This window comes from Protopterus annectens, chromosome 9.part0 (genome assembly GCF_019279795.1).
Source record: "Protopterus annectens isolate FY-2018-M chromosome 9.part0, PAN1.0, whole genome shotgun sequence".
Classification (NCBI taxonomy): domain Eukaryota; kingdom Metazoa; phylum Chordata; order Ceratodontiformes; family Protopteridae; genus Protopterus; species Protopterus annectens.
Window position 1 is genome coordinate 1,707,644,906 of NC_056743.1, and position 13,680 is coordinate 1,707,658,585.

At 41.3% G+C, this 13,680-nt stretch overlaps 1 protein-coding gene across 2 annotated transcripts in view; it reads left to right on the top strand.

Moving 5' to 3' along the window:
• The window catches only part of TYK2 (tyrosine kinase 2), a 2,798,586-nt gene that overhangs the window by 2,650,990 nt on the left and 133,916 nt on the right, over positions 1-13,680 (top strand). For both annotated transcript variants that reach the window (XM_044084572.1, XM_044084573.1), the window contains one exon: positions 7,138-7,310. In XM_044084572.1, coding sequence (XP_043940507.1) covers positions 7,138-7,310 — 173 coding nt within the window. The remainder of the gene's footprint in view (positions 1-7,137; positions 7,311-13,680) is intronic.

A 13,680-nucleotide genomic window follows, 5' to 3' on the forward strand; every position in this document is an offset into this window, starting at 1 on the left:
GGTCGTTTACACCAGCGTGGACAATGACTGAGTCATATTTGTACCTGCTGTTGAGAGACCTGAGTGCTTGCGTTATGTGGCGGATTCTAGCGCCCGACAGGCAGCTTACTGTGACCTTCTCCTTACTCAGTCTGGTGAGCGGGACGCCAGTGTGTCTGACTATGGAGTCACCAATGACTAGTGTGTCTGGCATTGTGTTTGGCCTTAAGGGCTGTGACTGTTTGACACTCTGACTGTGAGGTCTATGTGTTGCAGGTGTTGTGTTCTGAGGTGGTGGTTGTTTGGGTGTCTGCTTTGGTGGCCTCTGCTGTTTTGGTAGATTTTTGATCAGAGCCGCCGAGTATGTCTTTGTGTGTTTATGTGTATGATTTGAGGTTGTGATGGTACTATGTGAGACTGGGTCTATAGTGTGTGTGGTAACCTTCTCCTCCTGACTGGTCTTGCCAGTCCTATGTTGAGAGAGCTCAGCCTCCAGTTTGGCCGTATAGTTGCATCTCTCGCATGTATTTGTATCATGTATCATCACATTTGGGTTATCTGCCTGCAGGTAGCCCTCAGTCAGACCGAATACCAGAGTCTTAGTATTTCTGTGTCGGATGCTGTCCCTTCTTCCATGACATCAGGTCGTCAGGGGTATAAAACAGGCAGCCGACGCCATTACATCAGTCTTTCTTGCCGAGGAGGAGCCCGAAGCAGAAGCAGTTCGCAAGTGCCAGTTGGCCGCTACCTGAGATTCTGTTTTCGAGTTATAATCCTGAAGTCTTCTAAAGCTAAGTACCCCATCCGGGGATCCTTTTTTCTTGCTCTAACCGATGTCAGAAAAAGTTAACAATTGTCTTGCCTGTGGAAAGCAAATACTTCACAGAGATTTTCATGTCCCTCGCTGTCAGTTTTGTGCTTTGTTTAATGCCCGAACCATTTGTCGCTGAATTCTTTTGCTCTCGTTCTCCATATTCTGAAATTACTTTGATAAGCCATGCGACTACCGATCTTCTAAAAAAAGTAAGGATAAAGACAGAGACAGACCGCATATGTCCAAAACTGCCAACGATGCGTCCGTTAAGCTAGTCACCAGTCCGCCGGTACTCAGTGAGGTGCCTTTGCAGCCTCTGATACCCGCTTCTATGGATTCGCAGACCTCTGCTGAGACCCATTCGGAGTCCGGTATACCACGAGATGCTTCTTCGACTATGGAACCTGCGGATGTCTCTACCTTGGATGGGTCCAGAGCCGCTGTGCAGGCACCGGCTTCTGAGGGTGTATTCCATCCTACCGATGTTCAAATCAAACTGACGACTTCGTTTTTAACCAAAACTACCGAGTTTCTTAGGCCCAGAGTACACACTACTCCTAGAAAACCAATGACCAAAGTGCATGCTCATGCCCCCATGCCTCAAAAACAAATGCTTAGAATGGCTGAAGACCTTATTGCCCTAATTAGGGGAAGCCAGCCTTCCCCTGCTAAGAGACAAAGTATTGAGTTTCCTTCTGAATCTAGAGACCAGGAGTCTGATGACTCTGACCCTTCTGATTATCAGGACGTGGCTTTATCAGCCTATGAGGATTCAGATGCAGAGTAATCCATTCCCTCTGCCTCCCCTCCAGGGGATTTTTCTTTTAGTGAAACCTTGCATACTTTAAGAGAGCATTTCCACTGAGAATGTCAAGACTACCCTCAGTCCAAAAAGAGACTCAGAGAATTTTGAGTTGCCTCAGCACAGGCATCTAGCTATACCTCTTGTCCTGGATGTTGTAGATGATGTTTTTATGGAATTCAGTCTTACTCCAGAAACATTACCCCCGGCCCCTAGGAAACCTGACAGGTACTACAGAGTACCTGATTCCCACAAAATTCTCTTCAAGAATCCTACTGCGGATCCAGAGACTATTTCCCAGGGACCTAAATGTATTGAGACTACTACAGCCAAAAATCCTACCCCTTCAGACAGGGATTCCAGAGCTTTCGACAGATGGGGTAAGAAGGTATATACCTTTGCAACTCTTGCCATCAGGGCATTGAATTGCCAGTTTCACATGTTGAAGTACCAGCAACATATTATGGAATTAATTAAACAAAAAATGGTATTATTTCCAGATTGTGTAGAAATAAAAGATCTGCAAGAGCTAATGCATTCTGCTAACCAAGTTAGTAAGCATACTTTGTAGTTTGGCTTTGATGCCCTAAAAGCATCTTGCAAGGCTGCAGTCTGTACTGAGAAGGCATGCTTGTCTGAAGGAACAAACCTTGCCAGATCATGTCAAATCCAAATTAATTAATTAGACACTCCTTTGAATAAGGACTGTTTGTTTGGCACCAAAGCAGAAGAAGTTCTTAAAAAGATGGAAGAAAAAGCTAAATCTATGCAAACTGTCAAAGAATTCTTACAAGTGCAACCACCTAGATTCAGTAGGCATTGGCCTTCTAAAAAACGGTCCTTTCCAGCCCCTTCTAGGCCTTCCCAGACCAGACCCAGGGGAAACAGGCCACCCATTCTACAGTCTCAGGGTATGCAGAGATCTAAACAATGGAGTGCCCCCACCCCAAAAACAGGAAGTGATAAGCCACCCCCTATGGAAAAAGTTATCCTTCCCAGCCCTTCCCAATTACTTGTGCCCCTAGGAGGAAAACTCGCTCTTCATGCAAAAAATGGATGTCCATTACTCAGGACCGCTGGGCCCTAAACATTGTATCCCAGGGGTACAAATTCAGCTTCCATTCACTGCCAACCCCAAGAGGGTTTCCAGACCTTTCTCCAAACCAGTGGGCAGAGGCTCAAAAACAAGTACTTTCCCTGCTCAATATCAGAGCTATTCAACCTGTTCCATTAGAACAAAGAGGTCAGAGTTTCTACTCCAGACTTTTTCTGGTGCCCAGAAAAGAGGGCTCTTGGTGCCCAATCCTGGATCCTTCAATTCTCAACACCTTTCTGGTGATCCCAAAATTCAAGATGCTCACCCTGCAACAACTTCTTCCTATGCTAACCAAGGATGCCTGGTTAGTCACTCTAGTACTTTCTCTTCTCAGTATCAGGTCTATTCAACCTGCTCCAACAGAGCAAAGGGGACAGGGTTTCTACTCCAGACTGGTTCTGGTGCCCAGAAAAGAAAACTCTTGGTGCCCTGTCCTGGATCTGTCAGTTCTCAACACCTTCCTGGTGGTACCAAAGTTCAGAATGCTTACACTCCAACAGCTGCTGCCTATGCTAGCCAAGGACACCTGGCTGGTCACCTTAGATTTAAAATAAGCTTACCTGCACATCCCCATAAGGGTGTCATGCAGGAAATGTCTACGTTTCAGGGCAGGCTCTATGCACCATCAGTTCTCTGCATTTCCCTTTGGCTTATCTACTGCGCCCAGAGTATTCACAAAGTGCCTGGCTCCAGCCATTGCATACTGCATGCAAAGAAATACCAAAATTTTCCCATGAATGACTGCCTGATTCAGGCGGACAGTCAGGAATTGCTAGTTCAACACCTGGCATTTGTAAAAAGCCTTCTCACTTCATTGGGGTACACCATCAATGAAAAGAAATCACAACTGGTATCCAGTCAAAAGATTGTATTCCACGAGCAAGCTTGGGCACAACTTCCCAGATGGCATTTCTCACTTCAGAAAAACAGGTCTATCTGACAAACTACTTCAAACAAATGGCCACCAGAACCCAGCTTTCTGCAAGAAAAATACTGCAAGCCCTAGGGTTCATGGCCTCATGTATTCTGCTAATTCCATATGCAAGACTGCATATGAGGAAACTTCAGTGGTACTTAAAAAGTCTTTGGCGTCAACATTTTCAGGACCTGGAAACAGTCATTCCTATCATATCTTGTCTGAGGACAGAGTTCCTCTAGTGGGCAGAAGCATGCAGCCACAACAAGGGACTGATTTTCACTCAACCCCTCACCTCCCAAACCCTGACAACAAATGCATCAGACTATGCATGGGGGGGGCTCACATGACAGGCAGATGCATTCATGGCCACTGGAGCCCAGCCCACATTCACTTGCACACCAATCAAAAAGAGAAGCTAGCTGTACAGAATGCTCTGGGAGCTTTCAAATACCTAACACTTCCAGGACAACTGCTTATAAAAACAGACAACACCACAGTTATGTAGTACATAAACAAGCAGGGAGGGACCAATTATTACCCACTCTGCAAGTTAGCCATGGCCCTGTAGAACACAGTCTTGAGCAACCAAGTGCACTTACAAGCTCAATTCCTGCCAGGCAAACAAAATTCACTGGCAGACGACTTAAGCAGAAATCTCCTGGACCCACACAAGTGGAAATTGGAGCCCAACACCTTCAACCTTTTGATCCAAAGGTGGGGGACACCGGAGGTGGACCTCTTTGCTTCCCCCGAGAACCACCAGTTGAGAAAATACTGCACCAGGACTCTTCACAGCAGGGCCTGGAAGGTGGATGCCCTATTCTTTCAATGGGAAAACCTCTCAGTTTATGCCTTCCCCCGTCTGCCCCTTCTCTCAAGAGTGTTACTCAAGGTAAAACAGGACAGGCCAAGGGCAGTTCTTACTGCCCCAGACTGGCCACGCCAGCACTGGTACCCACTCCTATGCAGCCTGACAACAGTGCCCTCCTGACACCTTCACCAGACTCCTACCCTGCTGTTGTCTCAACAGGAGGGACAGATTTTGCATCCACAATTGCAAATCCTAAACCTTGCTGGCTGGCTTATCCCTTGAATACTCTACCAGCAACCCTCAGCAAACAGGTGTTGGATGTCATTCTGAAGCTAGAAGGCCTAGTACTAAGATATCCTATGCTGAAAATTAGAAAAGATATTGATCGTGTAATCAGTCTCAAGGGAAGGACACAGCAGTGCCCTCCTTACCTCTAATTCTGGATTACCTAGCAGAGCTACTCCACAGAGGCCTATCCTTCTCCTCCATTAAGATTCATGCCTCTGCCATCTCAGCTCATTATGATACTATGCCACCTCTATTTTCTCACCCTCTCATCGAACAATCCCTGAGAGGGGCTAACAACCTAAGGCCCCCTAGGAGAGCACCCACCCCTGCCTGGGACCTTAACTTTGTACTGGAAAAACTCACGCTTCCCCCTTTTGAACCTGCTGCCTTAGCAGAGTTAAAATTCCTCTCTTGGAAAACAGCCTTGCTTTTAGCCATAACTTCAGCAAGAAGAGTGTCTGAGTTACAGGCAGTGATAGCTGTGGAACCCTTGACATTAAGATTTACGGTAGACCAAGTTGTAATTCTGTTAGAGTTGTATATTGTGCAGTTTGCTCTTCATGCTCATGTTTTTATGTGGGCAAAACTGAAAGAAAGTTGAAAAATAGCATTTGGGTGATATTCGCCTAAAAAAATTACTAAGGCTTTGGTGAAACACATTATGAATAATGTTGGCCATGACTTTAAATTTATAGTATTGTAAATCTGCAAACCTCAGAGAGGGGAGGGGTTGGCCTTTACTTTTAGAAAAAGCTGAACTTGCATGGCAGCTTCGTTTGAAAAATGCCTGATTTTGGCCAGGCTTGAACGAAGCTGAATCAATTAAATATCTTTTAAAATTGAAAGGGCTAAAAAGATTAAATACTCTTTGTTCTCTTTATAATAGGAATATATTCATTTTAGTGATTGTAGATTTGTAGTGTCATTTTATTAATCCAGCTTACTAAATGTAATGTGTAATTCTGGAGGTGTGTTTGATTGGGGATGTTTTAATTGATTATTGGTCTGGGAGTGTGTGTAGTAGTGAACAATTTGATTGGATAATCTTTATATTTAAAGTAGAAATGTTTTAAATTATTTATCTTTTGAAGTTCGGTTTAATTTAACAGCAGGACAAAAGCACTTATGTATTTTAATTCCAAGTGTAATATTTTACAATAAACCTGTGTTGTACAATCATTCAAGAACATTTTTGTGGCTTGTGGAGAAGGCACTTTGGCAGCTTGTATGTTTGGCCTAGTCCTAATTCTCTTTTCTCCTGTGTCATTGACTTTTCCTGGAGGCATTCTATTACTACTTCAGTAAAATGTTTTCAGACACATCCTTTCGCACTATACAGAGTAATGGTCCTGTTGGGTGAATAAAACAATGTTTAAAAGTTTTTAATGGACCAACCAGGTTGCTAACAATATATCTGTGTATAGATATGGATATAGTGGACTACTTGAGACCTTTTATTTGAAGCTAACGAGTTGTTGCAGTATACGTATATCGTATAGGTTAGTAGCCTAAAAGACACGATTTATTATTGTTGATTGTGGTGATTGGTGTTTTTAATATGATTTACATTTATCATATTATGGATAATGAAGGCTGTTTAAAGAGTCATTATGCTCCAAAAAATTTCAACTTATGATGAAAGACATGCTGTTTGCACAGTAAATGCAAACATGCTTTTTGTTTGCATAACATTGTTTATCATATTGCCAGGAAAATGACCAGGGGGATGTCCATAGTATCTTTCATTCCATAGTGTGTTCCTCATTTGCTCTCTCTGGAAGCCTTCATACTTTTGACTGTGAAATATCTTTAAACCTTTGCTTGATCCCTGCATTAAAACCTTCATTTTTTTCTTCCCATTAGCAACCATGCATTTGTATAGTGTGTTCCTCTTTTGCTGTCTCTGGAAGCCTTCATACTTTTGAATGTGAAATATCTTTAAACCTTTGCTTGATCCCTGCATTAAAACCTTCATTTTTTTTTCTTCCCATTAGCAACCATGCATTTGTGTGTGTCCTTCAGGATATGGAAGCTGCATTTAAAGGTCTTTCATTATTCCTATCTGACCACTGGTAACCCAGCTTAATTTATAAACACCAGTCTTTCTAATTGAATGAGATATGTTGAGATGCACTACTAAACTTAACTGTAACCCAGTTTTGAACCATTGTTTGAGTAATGCCACTTTTGGAAATCAGATATTTGTTTAAGAGGTAGTATTTTATTTAGTATAAGTAGTCATAGAACTGAATATGAATGCATTGCAGATTCTCGGAAAGGCTTTCTAAACAAAAGAAAAACAAAGACCCTTGACACACAGAAAACTACTACTTTTGAAAAATGAATTCAGGCACTCACTGATATTCATAAAGCCACAGAATATTTTATTTTATGGACCTTATAGAATCTTTTCTGTTTTTCTCTGTAGGGAATGACTTATTTACACTCCCAACGCTATATCCACAGAGATCTGGCAGCTCGCAATGTGCTGGTTGAAAATGAAAATTTGGTAAAGATTGGTGATTTTGGCCTAGCTAAAGCTGTGCCTGAGGGTAGTGAGTACTATCGAGTTAAAGAGGACGGCGACAGTCCTGTGTTCTGGTACGTAATGTTGTATTTTATGATATGTATCACAGAAAAAAACATATGTGCTTAAACATCTTCAGAAAGGTTTGTGTCAAGTTTTTAACTGTAATTTCTTGTTCAGGTCAACTGTAATGCTCTTTTGTTTTTTCCAAACACCTTTATTGAATTTTCACTTGTGACATAGACAAATTTAATTTCATATAAAAGTAATCAAACTATGTTAACATAACGCATATTATACTTCACATATATTGCTATATATCTTGTAACCTAAGCAATATTACATAAATTATTCAATTCCTGCCTTTTTTAAACAAGACACATCTTTATTAAACCATCACTTACTACATAGACAATCATACATTTATATAGATGAAAACAAACCACGCCAACACAATCTTAGTTGCAAGCATTTTACACCACAAGCCATACTGACACACTCCCGGTTGTGAACATTATACATAATTTATAATCTACCCAATCTTTCTCACTCAAACATTACATAGCACTTTTAAGTTCTGCCGCCTTTTAGATTTCATTCCTCCCTTTTATGCATTGTTCCCACAATTCCCATTTTTCCTATGTAGTTTACTCCTACTCTTTTTTTTTTTTTTTTTTTTTTTGAGCAAGTTTTGCTCTGCTGACATTTCTTTTTTTTTCCCCCATATTTATTTTTTATTGTTTTCCAAATGTATATTACAGTAGATAGCAATACAAATAATCATGAGAATTGTCAAATACAAAGTAATATTTGTTTCAACATGCAGTCAAGTCATATTTCTTCTGAGTCACATAGAAGTTTACTATTTATGTTCAAATTTTAACAGGAAAATGTGTAGAATTATCCTAACTGCATAGTGTAGAAAACTGCAACACACTGTATACAATATTTACAGCAGGTGCAACAGCAACGAAAGGGCAGAAGCATGAGATACATGTATATGTATTGATTCTTCCTTAAGTTGCTTGTCTAAGCATCTTTGATTTGTACTTTACTTAGTACAGGGTAATTTTGTATACAATGTGAGTGTATGCTTCTTTGAATAATATTCATTCTTTTAGAATGTAAAAACAAAATTCAAAATGAAACGCTGTACAACAATGCCAATGAAGTAAAGTTCTCTTGGAGAATAGGTAGTGTGGTTAAATGATATAAAACTTAAAAGTGCAACATATATAGCAAAAAACTTGCATACATTTCCAGTACTTAAATTAAAGTGTCGAACTTGAAAAGGCAGAATGACGAAGTGGGAAAGAAATCGCTTGGCTGCGTCCATTACTTTGTTGTTTTCATCACTGTAGTGTGATCTTGGAGTTGGGGTGTGTGGGGAGGGCCTTGGATTAAAATCGCTGTTCTAAACATTCATGTTTGTAAGCTTTTGCTTACATGGGGTCGATAAATCATTGTTTGCTTTTCTAAGCGTTCGATGATTTAATATAGAGCATATATATATATATATATATATATATATATATATATATATATATATATATATATATATATGGATCTACCTGACTTGGTCGACAGTTCATATGGTCGAAAGTTTATTTGGTCGACAGTTCATTTGATCGACAAGCATTTAAGGTGGGGGGCTTTGCCCCCCACACCCCCCAATGTGGGGGGCTGTGCCCCCCACCCCCCTAACTATATATATCAACTCCAGGGTTGCACAACATTGGGGAAAGGGGCAAATCTGCTTGTCGACCAAATGAACTGTCGACCAAATGACTGTCGCCCGTATGAACTGTCGACCAAGTCAGGTAGACCCATATATATATATATATATATATATATATATATATATATATATATATATTTAACATTTATTTATTTCCAGTTTGATGACCAGGGAGGTTCACTTGGCTCAGGGAGCCGGATTTCAATGGAGGCCCGGGGAGAAAAGCTCCACATTACATAGTTAAGTTACAGATGCAATCATAGTAAAGTAAACATATTTTCAATTACATTTCATGTTAGAGAACGGGAGTAATTATTTGGTTACATAGCATTTAAATATTTAAAATGGCAGTAGTGACTTCATTGAAAGAGAGAGTAATGACTTAGTTGAAGTAGAGTGGAAAGGTGGAGTGGGCCATTTACAATATGTACATTTATGTTAGATTAGCTTGCATTCAGAGTTAGTCAGGAGTTTAATAATTCAGGATAGAGTAGGGTGATTACTAGGCTAGGTGAGGAGAGTGCAGTTGCATTTCCAATTAGAGGAAAGGTAGGAGTGTAGCTGAGTTTTAAAGTTATCAAAGTTTTCACAAATCCTTAATGAGGAAGGAAGAGAATTCCATTTTTTGGCTAAGGAAAAGGATAATAGAAGCTGACCAGCAGGATGGTTGGGTTTGCGGACAATGATTAGGTTTTGGTGAGTGGATCTTAGAGTTCTATGTGTGGGGGGTGTATGGTTGTAGGATGTTGGTTAGTGCAGGGCATTTAGTAGGTTGAAATATTAATCTGTGGGCTGTAGTAATTTGGAGATAGTCTAGATAGTTAGTTCAAGCCAGTTTAACGAATGAAGGGCAGTGCAATGATGGGTGGAGTATTTGGCTTTGGTGGCAAATTTAGAAATTTTATTATAACAGACTTCCAGTTTGAAGGAGAGAATGGAATATATGTTTGTTAGTAGAGGAGCGCCATACATTAGTGAGAGGAGTCGATAGGTAATGGCGAGAGTTTGTCTTGTGGAAGGAGAGAGAAAGTGGATGTTTCTGTATAGCATGCCAAGTTTTATATGTGTTTTCTTAATGTTTTGCTGGATGTGAGTATCAAATTTTAGGTGTTCGTCAGTAGCTACCCCAAGTAGTTTAGCGAAGGGAACAACCTCTATAGTAGAGTTGTTATGGCTAATAATTTGGAATGAGTTTTTATCAAGAGGGAAGGCTTTCGAAGGAGAGAATAGTAGTATTTTGGATTTGTTGGCATTTAGAAAGAGGTGGTTTTGAAGCATCCAGTTCTCAGTGGTAGAGAAGACAGTTTAAGTCATTGTTTAGAGCTCAGGGAGGTTAGAGGCTGATCAGACTAAAGTTGAGTCGTCTGCATATTGTACGATTTTGGTGTTGGGTATGACTGTGTGGAAATCATTGATAAAGATGTTAAACAGCATTGGACCAAGTATGGATCCCTGGGGTACCCAAGTGGAGGTAGGAAGGAATGTTGAGGTGCATTTTCCCCATTTCTCAGCTTGAGATCTGTCAGAGAGGTAACTTGAGAATCAGGATAAGGTATTCTGAGAGAGATTAAGGTTAGAAAGATGTTTCAGGAGATGGGTTTCGGAGACGGTATCTTATGTCTTGGAGAGATCTAGTAGAACTGTTGATACTATTTTTCCAGAATCGCGGGCAAGATTTATTGTATCTAAGAAGGAGAGAAGGGCAGTGATAGTACTATTGCCAGGTCGGAAACTGTGTTGGGTTGGATTGATTAGTTGATGTTTGGTTAGGGAAGGCATAAGCTGAAGGTGGATGCATTTTTCCAGAAGTTTTGAGATTGGGGAGAAGATAGCTGTGGGGCAGTAGTTAGAGATGCTATTGTTTTGCCTCCTTTATGGAGAGGTAGAATAAAGGCTGCACGCCACAGTTTGGGCACATAAGATTCCTGTATGGATCTGTTCATCAGGATGCTAATGGGGAGAGCGATTCCATCTGTGGCAATTTTTAGGAAGAGAGATGGGATATTGTCAGGGGAATTGGAGCATGGTTTTAGTTTAGAGAGTAATTTTTTTTTATGTAGGAGGGTGAGATGGCTTTAAGTTCAAATATCGGAGGAGGATTGGGGGTAGTGGGTGGTGTAGGGGCTGGGGAAGATTGAATTAGTTGAGGGGAAGGGTTGTTGTTTGGGAAGGTGTTGTTCAGTTCTGCTATGGAGTTGGTAAAGAAGGAGTTGAATAGAGAGGCTATTCCAGGATCAGATATGGTGGTGTCAGGGCAGGGATTGTTTTTTTACCTGGGTTGAGAAATGAGTTAATGGAATTCCAGAATTGTTTGGGTTTTTTGAGTTGTTAGACTGGAGTTTGGTATAGTAGGATTTTTTGTCTCTGATAATTTGTTTTTTTAACAAGGTTGCAAAGTTGTTTATATTTAAGAAGAGTTTCTGGCTGCTTGTTTTGATGGTATAGTTTCCAGCTTTTCTCTCTTTGTTGCATGAATCTTTTGATGTCTTTGGTTAGCCATGGGGCGGTATTGTTTTTTATTCTTTTTGTTCTTGGTGGAGCTAGGAAGTTGAGGGCAGTTAAGAAGGTTGAGTTGAAAAATTCTACGACATTGTCTAGAGGGTGAGTTTTTAAAGAGTTCCAGTTTGTTTGTTTTAGGGAGTTAGAGAAAGTTGTGATGTTGAAGTTTGTAAGGTTACGTGTGTGAATATAGTGGTGTATGTGAGGAGAGGAGTGGGTTGCTCGGTGGATGAAAGCTGGCAGGTGGTCTCCTATAGAGTCAGGTAGGATGCCTGAGTTTAAGACTTTATTAGGATGGGTGACTAGGATCCAGTCTAGTGTGTACCTGGGGGTTTGTTTTGTTGGATCTAGTAATGGAGTTAGTTGGGTAAATTTTAATAGATTTGATGGATATGGTGGGATTAGAGTTAATGATTTTATTCCATTCTATGTTTACATTGCCTAGTATGAAGGTCCCTAGCTTAATATTGGTTGAGGTCCATATATAAATAGAATGACAGTAGTGTAAGCCAGCTTCTCACACTTTTCAATTTCATTTTTTTTTGGTGGGGGCAAACATTTTGGAAAGTTGCTAGAATAAAATGTTGTGTTACCATGATGCATTTCACTGCCAAGTCTTGAACCCAGGACCCTGTGCACTACAGTTAGACCAACATACCACTATGCCAAATCAGCCATTTCCTGAAAGATAGGATAGGAAGACTGAAACTTAAATGGCTATCATTTAGTGAATTCAGATGTTCTTCGTCTCACATTGCTGCAGTCATGACCTGTGGGTAGTCCGCTGTCCTCGGTCGGCCCGAATACCAAAGGGCTAGGCTGGTGTCGGTCATTGTCGCTTAGAGCTGACGTCAGAACGCATTAGTACTTAAGCGCATGACCGACGCCATATCCTCAGTCTTTCTTGCCGCGTTATCCGAAGCAGAAGCAGTGTTTGCGAGTGCCGTTCGGCGTTCTGAAATTTTCATTTACCGAGTTTCAGACCGAAGACCAAGTTGGGCTTAGTACCCCGTTGGGGAAATTTTTGTTTTTTCTTGCCTCAGTTATCCGGATGTCAGAAAAAGTTAATAATTGCATTTCTTGTGGGAAACAGATACCTCATAGGGATTATCATTCTCTCTGTATTCCTTGCTTAGGGCCTGAGCACGACGTAGTCGGGTGTCGCTTTTGTGCTAGATTTAATAAGCGCACCATTAAGTGAAGGTTAGACTGTGCCAGGCTTGTTTTCGGTAAGCGGTGTAACTATAACATGCCGTCAGATCCTCCGACGCCCGCTACCGCTAAGAAGCGTAAGGATAAATCTTTGAGATTTAAACCGGATGAGTCGTCCGTTGCGGACGCCGGTTCTTCGGAGCCTCCGGTTGAATCTATGGATCCTGCCGAGGGTTCGGCTGAATCCCAGGGGGAACCTTTACTTTTACAGGAGTTGGCCTCTCAGGAGTTAGGACAGGCCGAGGGTGCTTCTCAGGTTTCAGTAGTTCCATCCTTACAAAAGGTTATTAGGCCTTCTACTTCAGTGGCTAAAGGCCATGCTAAGGCCAAACCTGGTCTTGTTGGACCTGGTCATTCTTCTAGCTCTCCAGCCCCTGTTCCTAAAAGCATATGTTGAAAATGGCGGAGGACTTGATTACTTTGATAAGGGGTTCTATGCCCCCCCCCAGAGAAAAGGCCTAGGGTGGAGGCAGATTTAGAGGGAATGGATCATTCCTCGGACTACTCTGATTCCTCAGCTGAAGAAATTCAGGATTTTCCTTCCTATTCTGATTCGATGCAGAGGACTCCTGTCCTTCTGCTTCTCCTCCAGAAGATTTTTCCTTTTCTGAATCTTTACATACCATGAGGGAGCATTTCAAGTGGGAAGGTCAAAATTTTAAGAGTCTCGGAAAAGGCTTAGGGAATTTTTGTTTCTGCCACAACATAGGCCCTTGGCTATTCCTCCTGTCTTAGATGTTGTTCAGGATGTTTTTTCTGAATCTTCCCTTAATCCTGATTCTCTGCCTCCGGCCCCTGTTAAGCCTGACAGGTATTACAGAGTTACAGAAGCACATAAGTACTTGTATAAGAGTCCTAGGGCTGATCCGAAACCATTATTCAAGGCCCTAAGGGTGTTAGGGCTTCTGTGGCTAAAAATCCAGTTCCTTTGGATAAAGATTCTAGGGCGTTAGACAGGTGGGGGAAAAAAGTGTACACCTCCTCTACGTTAGCTA